The sequence below is a fragment of the Vicia villosa genome, linkage group LG2 (assembly GCF_029867415.1).
Source record: "Vicia villosa cultivar HV-30 ecotype Madison, WI linkage group LG2, Vvil1.0, whole genome shotgun sequence".
In the NCBI taxonomy this organism is placed as follows: Eukaryota; Viridiplantae; Streptophyta; class Magnoliopsida; order Fabales; family Fabaceae; genus Vicia; species Vicia villosa.
Window position 1 is genome coordinate 141038627 of NC_081181.1, and position 9634 is coordinate 141048260.

General features: G+C 33.2%; 1 protein-coding gene across 2 annotated transcripts; it reads right to left on the reverse strand.

Moving 5' to 3' along the window:
* Nucleotides 1–1454: 1454 nt before the first annotated feature.
* On the reverse strand, nucleotides 1455–5592 carry LOC131652263 (BTB/POZ domain-containing protein NPY3-like). 2 transcript variants are annotated; one of them, XM_058922071.1, is made up of 5 exons: nucleotides 5330–5592; nucleotides 4284–5035; nucleotides 3680–3749; nucleotides 2394–3557; nucleotides 1455–2309 (listed from the first exon to the last, which is right to left on the reverse strand). In XM_058922071.1, exons 2-5 carry the CDS (start codon nucleotides 4343–4345, stop codon nucleotides 1737–1739), a joined length of 1869 nt encoding a protein of 622 aa, XP_058778054.1. In that variant the 5' UTR covers nucleotides 4346–5035; nucleotides 5330–5592; the 3' UTR covers nucleotides 1455–1736. The 2 variants fall into 2 exon arrangements, with proteins under 2 accessions (XP_058778054.1, XP_058778053.1); XM_058922070.1 differs by having other exon boundaries at nucleotides 5322–5592.
* Nucleotides 5593–9634: the final 4042 nt, after the last annotated feature.

A 9634-nucleotide genomic window follows, 5' to 3' on the forward strand; every position in this document is an offset into this window, starting at 1 on the left:
ATTTTGCACTTATCCGAACAACTATTTCTATATTATGATATCGTTTTTTACTATAGTCTATGTATTTTTTATTTTCATAACATTTTGTCGGATAATATGAGGTATTAATTTTAGTTACTATGATGCTCCGATTGTAACAATTTAATGTTGTTTTTAAAAATGAAGGACTCATCATATTTCGGATATGCATATCGAAACTGACTCATGATATTTTCGGATATGCATATTCGAAATATTTAAAAATGTGAAAAGGATGCAGTCGGATATGCATATATCTGAAACACCTAAAATGTGAAAAGGGTGCCTTCGGATATATATATATATATATATATATATATATATATATATATATATATATATATATATATATATATATATATATATATAGGGGACGACTCAAGTGAGAACACTTGGTTATTATGAGAAATGAGAACAATGAATCACAACCATTAGATTTAGATTTGTTGATTTTAATGGACATGATTTGTTTCTCTTTCTAGGATTCTTATTATTTATTTTAAATCAACATAGAAAGAGAAACATATCCTGCCCATTAAAATCAACAAATCTAAATCTAATGGTTGTGATTCATTGTTCTCATTTCTCATAATAACCAAGTGTTCTTACTTGAGTCGTCCCCATATATATATATATATATATATATATATATATATATATATATATATATATATATATATATATATATATATATATATATATATATATATATATATATATATATATATATATATATATATATATATATATATATATATATATATATATATATATATATATATATATATATATATATATATATATATATATCCGAACAACATTTTGAAGATTTCAGATGAGTTTTTCATTCTATATTGGTGCAATGAGAAATTCCCCTAATATTAAGGTGGGTTGTTTTAAAAAAAAAAGATATATTCAGGTGGGGCTGGACATGTGTGATCACTTCCTTGAAAATAATGATCCAATTAGTGTTATCCTTGTAATAAGGTCCACTTCTTTGGACCAAAACATCTAAAAATCAACATTGAGTAACACCCTTCAAAGACAAGGAAAAGCAACAACAACAAAAAAGAAGCACAAAAGTCACAAACCATTTTTGACTTGTCCAAATCGTACATGAAAGTTGACTATTAAAAGGGCATGGTGATTATTTCTTGAATTAATTTAGTTATGCTGCTACCTAACATTAACACTAAATTTTCTTTAAACTTTTTTTACCTACTATATTAGAGTGAAAAATTAAAACTATATTAGAGTGAAAAGTTAAAGAAATTGCAACAATGTCTATGTTGTATCATAACCATCAAAGTAGGTCAGAATTAGTGAAAAGTTGAAAACACAAGATTAACCAAACAAAACAGTAGTGTAATGCAAGTTACATAAGAACCAATACAACTAGAACCAGGCAATTGAGCCTAGCATTTCATTCCAGTTAGTTATATAAGCTCATTAGCATTTCATTCTAGTTAGTTAACCTTATATCTTAAAAATGCTTACAAATTGTCTTAATAACACTTGATTAGGTAATGATAATCCTTCTCCCATTACAGTAAAACAAAACCGGGTCCCTCATTAACCTCATCTCTAATAGTAGCCACAAACAACCTTCAGTATCAGCTAGAAGATGTCAAGTAAGCTCTATCTCCTAATGCCACCGAAGTGATCAACGATTATACAACACGATGCAACGGCGCTTGAAATCTGCAAAACAAAATATTTTAAGATACCGAATGCCTTCTACTTCTAGACGGCGTAGACTTCGTCTCCTCAACAACAGTAGAAGCAGGGCTTTCGGATGTATCAGAGCTAGTAATCTCTCCGTTTTTTTCTTTGTTCGACCAAAGCTTGGAGAATATTTTCTTTGACATGAGGAAGCCTTTCATTTTGTTAGCAGCGACTTTGTCTGCGTTGTTGCTGTTTCTGTCACTACTCTGGCTACTCCCGCCTGATAATTTTAGTGCGGCGAGTTCGCCTTTAAGAACTTTTATGTCTTCTGCTGTTGCCACTGCATCCCACTCCTCTTCTGTGTTGGTGGTTGTAGACCTCGAGCTACCGTGAGAACAGCCGGGATGCAAGGCCCTGATAGATCCAGGAAGATCGGGAGTGTTTGTGCCTCCAGATGATGATGTTGTTGAGGCTCTCATCTGCTCAAAGAAGAGAACCTGCACGACAACACGTAGAGGAAGCCGCTCATTCTGCACCGCGTGCATGCAAGCTTCTGCAGACAGCTTCTTGCAGTCCATCAATCGACATATTCTTTTCCTCTCACTTTTGCTGATTCCAGGATGTTCCTGCATAACATAATCGCGTCAGTCTCAGAAATTCGGTTGAAGTCAATGGAATCATTTGATACATGTCGGGTAGAACTAACTAACCTTTAAATACATGTCGATGGCGCGATAAAGGCCATCATGAGACTGTCTAGGGAAGCTTGATACCAGATCCGCGATACCCACGAAATTTAAAACAGGCAAATTAGGATCACGTGAAATCTCGGCAAGATAGCTATCAACCAGCTTTGCTACCTTTATCTTGCTAGAAGAATTTAGGACCATCTTAGGACTTTTGATCTCCTGCAATTCCTCTTCCATTAATGATTGATGTTCATGTGCTACAAACACCTCAACTAGCTTCTGCACAGTTTCAACATCGTAAGTTGTTTCCCCGGTTGATGAAGAAATCAAAAGATCGGCCACCGTAGCCTCCTCAAGCCGCTGCCCTGTTCTCCTCATCAGTTCGGATCTCACCGACACTTCACATTCCAATTGAATAGCCAATTTTAATAACTTGAGCGAGAAACTGCAAGAGCCACTTCCCATATCTTCCGGCAATAGACCGACAATAGTCTCCAACACTAATCTATTCTTTGCGATATCACCATTCTGGATAACACCCTTGGTGAAGCCAGGCAACCTTCTAGAGGCATAAGCACTAAGAGCTTCTCCTACTACTACGCCGGAAACATTTCCGTTAGTCGTTATTGTTGACATGACTCGGTTATAGAGATCGAGTTGAAGCTCGCAAAGATCTTCCACCCACCAATCCTTCGGAACCATAAGTTGCTTCCTCACACCATTCCAGTGCGAATCATTTCCGTTTTCCGACGGAAGCTTTTTCCTGTTGTATGTGTATGACCACTCCACCTTGGATGGATCCATCGAAGCCTTGGTAGCTATCGACTCCATACAATGGCTCACGATCTTAAGTTCTTCTGACCACGGAAGAAGAGGTTTGGTTGTTTGTAGAACAATGATCGAGTCTTTCCAGCTCCTGAAAATGCTGGAATTGAGGAAGACTTCAATCTTGTAGATGAGATTTCCCTTTTCAACTGTTTCATACATCTCGAGATACTCCGCTGCACAACGAGCCGCAACCACGTTGTACGCATTTAGAGTAACTACCATACCATAACAGAATTTCGCACATATTTCAAAAGCAATAGGGCCTCCGGGAATGTCATGGATGTGAACTTCATCGTTCTCTTCGTCTGGGTTTGAAACTAACTTTTGCAAGCGTAAACTTTTGGACAGAAGTGGAAACTGCAGATAATGAACATGTAAAGATTCAATCAGCGGCCTAAAGGATAATCGAACCAAATAAACTTATGTAGCAAACGCGGACAGTTGATAAAAAAAGAGTTCTAGATAGAATGGAACTTTACCTTATGTAGATAAAATTTTACATCTCCAACATTAACGACTATGTCCGATGCGAGCTCAGTTGCCACATACCTAGACAAATATATGCCACTTTACATTAATTTTGAATGAAACAAACAAATCAAAAGAGAAATAATATTAAACCTACTGCAGTATGACAAGCAATAGTACATTTTCTAGCATGCTAGACCGATAAAAAAAATAGAACTTCGAGCATATTTATCCTCAATTTAAGGATCTGTTTGGATTTACTTTTCACATAAACACTTGTCAGACTAGTTGAAAAAGATTATTGAAACAACTCATCACATGTCCATAGGCTCTCCAGAATCGCTTATGAAAACAGCTTATAGCTTATATGAAAACCGTTTGCCTTTGCTTTATTGTTTCTTCTAGAAATAACTTATACACAAGCACTTAAATGATAAGTGTTCATACTATAAATACTAAAATAAGCAGCGTTTCTAAAAATCACAAAACAATCAAGCAAAAACCAAACAAAAGAAACCAACTGAATCATAAATAAGAACTCCACTCCAAACCAAATATCAAATGATTCAAATCAAGAGAAAACCGATCCGTATAAAGAGGAAACTAATCACATACCTGACATTATCTCCATCAGTTTGAAAAGAATCAGGCTTAGATCCAAGTTTCATAAACTTCATCTTGACCAAAAAGAAAATAACCTCCAAAAATACCTCAAATCACCTACTCCACAAACTCTTAACCAAGTTTGAATAACAAACAATGAAATGCAAGAAACTTACTAGTTAAGAGTAAAAACCAAGCTAGAAGAAAAAAAAGGATCAAGTTTTTTCCTTGTATGACCGAATCTTCCCCTAAAACCAAGGCCAGTTAGATGAATTTTTAAACTATATATTGACTATTAATATTATTATTCTTTCTGTGACTTGAATGAAAAGAGACTCAAAGAAAAAACATGTTGCTTACTAAATTGGTAACAAAAACCAAAGAAACCAGTTAATCTAAACCATGTTAGGAGACATTACCAACAAAACAAACTACCTCCAACACATTCATATATAAAAATAATAATTTTCTCAAAGAAAGAGTAGCTTTGTTAAAGACACCCCCACTAGCTAAATCTGACACCACCGCCCCACAAAGTATTAAAATTATGTTTTGAATCTAGGTACTTGTTTCTTTTCTCTTATTTTTTTGTTGTTGGTGTTTCCAACAATGGATTTAGACACAACACACCACAAGAAAACACACTTTCTCTTCACCAAAATTTCAGAAACCAAATTCCATTGTAGTACTCAACAACAACATTCACTTTTTACTTCTACTACCGCTAGTAGCCATGTTATAGCTTTGTCCCTTTGTTTGAATTCCTGTAAACACGAGGAAACAGCATATTTTGGTATTAGTTCAGAAAACCACCTAGTAAGTAAACAAAAACATAAATATTTGTTGTTACAATAGATCATTGGACACGTTAAAGTAAACATTTTTATCAAAACTTTAAATCAACATAAAGCTGCATTGAAATTGAAATTAACCTAATTGGACATCAATAGTAAAAACCTAAGAAACAATAAATCAATAATAGATTTTCATGTTGTTGTTGAAAAGTAAAAGCTGCAACTGAAAATATAATATGAATTGGTGAAGACATACATGCATACCAAGAGGTTGATATATCAGAGGAAGGAAGAAGTGAAGGAATAGGGAGAGATGAGTGTGGAGAAAGATGAGCTGTTCCTCATCTTTTGATGACAGCCACCACCAGAGCTGCACAAACACAAAAAGCCAACCAATTTCAGAATGTTCCCACTCTCTCTCTCTTTCTTTGTTTCTTTCTCTCTCAACTCTCAAGAAATGGCTTTTGAATTAGTAGTAGCACTTTCTTGCCCCCACCATCCCTAACTTTTCCTTTTTCACTTTTCTATTTACTCATAAACATTTCTTCTCATTGTATAAGGTGGGTTTGTGTTTGATTTTGAGGGAGACATAATTGATTTTAATAGAATTGGAAATGATTTTATCAGAATTGAATTTAAGAGTTATAAATTAATTTTAGAGATACAAGTTATGAATTATAACCTCAAATATTATCAATTTTAAAGAAACAATCAATTCTATTTTTGTTTAACCAAATATCTTAAAATTACTCAGAATCAATTTTCCACCCGAGACTTAAATTCACATTCAGTTAAATATTAATAATATTCAAACAAAATTTATAGTTATTCATCTTATTAAGTATTTTTTATTAAAAATTATTAATATTAAGTCTGTGTTTGGTTTCACGTGTGAAGCATCTAAAATTGATTCTAAACGTTTAGAATTGATTTTGACGTGTTTGGTTGATCTCGAACAGAATTGATTATGCTTTTTAGAATTGATTTTGCTTAAAATTAAGATTTATAGATTTTGATCAAACATGGTTTTTAAACGTAATTTTTTCACTAGACTTTATTGTTCAACTTACTTTTACAAAAACTTCTAAAAAAAATATAAATTATTTTATATTTAACTCACTTTTATTAAGAATCAATTTTATATAATTAATTCACTCAAAATTAATTTATTTCACCGCAGAATCAAAACATTTGATTTGGAGTTAATATAAAAACTTTGGATAGTTGAGTGAGGTTTTGTTTCTCACTCCATCCACTATAGTACATATGAGTATTGCACGCCAATCTGACAGGCGCCACTTTCATTCTCCTTTTTGCTATAAACAAAACGATTCGTTTTGGTCTGTGAGAGAGAAATCAAATAAACTAACTATCTTTCTCTCTTGAGCTCTGTTCCACTCTTCCACTCTCTGTTTATTCATCCTTTTTATATACAGTAACCATGCTATTCATTCCGGAATATTGAATAGTAGTAATAGAATATAAATAATCTCATTTTTTTAAAGTTATGTATTTTTTTCCAAAATCATATAAAAAAAAAAAGCAAAATACTCTTTTTGTTCCTATAAGTTAACATCGGGGTTCATTTTATCCCTTAACTTCAAAAAGTTTCATATTGGTCCCTTAACTCTACAAAAAGTGTCATTTTAGTCTTTTTTTTGTCTTATTAACAACGGAAAAACTCAAAAATCGGTCGCTAAATTCGTCGCTAATATGCCAAAAATGGACTAAAATGACACTTTTTGAAGAGTTAAGAGACCAATATGAAATTTTTTGGAGTTAAGAGACCAATATGAAACTTTTTGAAGTTAAGAGACTAAAGTGAACCCCGAGGTTAACATACGGGACCAAAAAGAATATTTTGCCAAGTAAAAACTAATACAACTTTCTCTAAATTAATATTTTGTGATATAATATTTTATTTATATATATATATATATATATATATATATATATATATATATATATATATATACCCTCTCAAAACCTCCCCAATTGCCACATGTGCAATTTGATTCCTCTCAAATTCTCAATAATTTTCTAATGTGAATTATTTGATTTAACTTTTTATAGCGTGACATTTCCAACATGGCATATTGTTCATAAATTTCACCAGATTCTTAGTGGCTCCATCGTTTTCACCTATCCTTAATCCAGAACATGAAATTGGGGTTTATTCGCCCCTTTCATCGCCTCGTTCCATCATCTCCTTTCATCGCCTCCTTCCATCGCCTCCATTCTTCGCCCCCTTTCTTCGTCCATCAAGCCAAATCATGTTCTTCCTTCTAAATCAGATCATGGGTGGTAGCAATGCATCATTTGTTGGTAACTCTGTGGGACGTCGTTTGCCAACTTGTAGCTGTAACGAGTCATTGAAGATGTGGGTATTAAACACCATTGCTAACCCTAATCGAAAAATTCTGGAAATGCATAAATTCATTGGTAAGTGTTTGGATATTGTTTGTAGTTATATACTATTATGAGTTAGTCGTATCTATGTGATAAATATTTTTGCAAAATGATTGTTGTTTGTTCTTGTGGGATTATGAGTTGTGTGAAGTTCAGAGGAATGAATTGATTACTTCTAGATGCTCTTATATGACAAATGATGCTTTGAAGGAAATTTTGAAGGAAATTGTTAAGGATAATTGGGGAGTTAGGGGTGTTCATGATTTTTACCCACTCACCTAACCCAACCCAATCCTGATTTTTACCCAACTCAATCATGTACGGGTCCAATCCGAACCAACTCATTCAAACCCATTAGTTTTTGGTTCGGGTAACGGGTTTGAAGTTTTAAACCGACGAACCCGCAATCCAAACACATTGACATGTCACTCTATTTTTATTTTATTCTATTTAAAAATTATCTAGCATAAATCTTACAATGCATATATACTTTTAAATATAATTATAGTTTTTATTAATTTAAAAATCTAAGTCTAAATCAAATTTGAGAGATCAAATTTATTGATTCAAAGAGAAATATATGTTTTACCTTTTAAATTATATTTTACCATTTGTATATTTTTTTGACTTGATATGAATCGTAAAAGAATTTTTAGGTATTAAATGATAAACTTTATTCAAATTAAATACAAAATTTTATGATTTTTTTAATGTTTTTGTAAAATAAATGTGTTAATTAAAATAATATTTTATTAAGAATTTAAAAATTATATTTAGTGGGTGACTCACGGATCCAACCCAACTCATTGATAAGCGGGTTGGTTTAGTTTGGATTTAATCTTAGAATTACGGGTTGAGCACTCAGCCCAAATCAAAGACTATTGATTGGGTTTTGTATTGGATTTAATCAAATTAGACCCAACCCAACCCGCGAACACCCCTATGGGAAGTAGATGACAGTTTTGAGAAGATTATAAGATTGAAGAAGAAACTTGCAATAGAGAAGAAAATGAGCTATAACATGATGATTGCACTTGCTTTTTCCTGGATGTAGTTTTCCCCGGTGTATAAGTTTATGTAATTTAGGTTAATGATTTCAAAAGTGGATTAGTTTATGTAATGTAGTGTAAGGTTATTCTCAAAAGTGTATCATATGCATTATGAAGTGTATCAATATTTTGGTTAAATGAAAAGTGTTTCATTTAAATTGTTTCCATGTTGCTATATCGGTATAAACAATAACTTAACTGAAACAAAAAATGACATTATGTCTGATACATTATACCAAACATTGTAGGTCTGTTACAATCATAAAGAAAACTACCATTATAGATTTGTTACATCTGATACATCATCACAAAATAACATGACTAGGTTTTTAACCATTGGACAAAATAACATTACATATCTTTAACAGCTGCACAAAATAAAACATATCCCAACTATAAATACTTACTCAATCTCTACTTTTTTTCTTCTTCCAAGAATTCAAAGACCTAGCGGACACTCCAAGGTTAGACTCATGAGCACTTGTTGATTCTTCAAGTTCTCTTATTGTAATTGGTTGGTCAACTGATCCTGGATCTATAATTGGCTTCTTGAACCAGCTCAACTTCACTCTTTCACTCTTCCTCCATAATGCAGGGACTGGTAACCTTCCTTTCCTTTTTTTTTTTGAATGAGACTGACTTGTGTCTACAACACGAGACTGAGTCTAACTTTGCAATACATCAGGAATGTTTTCACCTTGCTTCACATTTGGCATGAAAGATGCTTCTTGAGACAATGCAGCATTTGGGTTGTCACTAGGCTCCACAATTGGCATGTCAGTTGTTGGTTGAGATGGTGCATCAGTTGGGTTGTCACTAGGCTCCATAGTTTGTTGAGATTCTGCAGCTGGGGGTTTTTCTCAGCTTTAACCTTTCTCTACACAGTCAGAAAACAATATATATTAGCCATAGCCCAAAAACATAAATCAACCAACCAATAAACATAACAGAAAAAACCTTTCTTTTAAGTGCAGCAGGGTCCTGTGTGAGGCTCTTACAGGTCAACGCATTATAGTAAAACTGATCACATCTAGTGCACTTGTATGCAACCCCGGGTCTTCTTTTCCTTGCACCTTCCTCACCACTTTCTCGAATCCTTACCTTTCTTGGT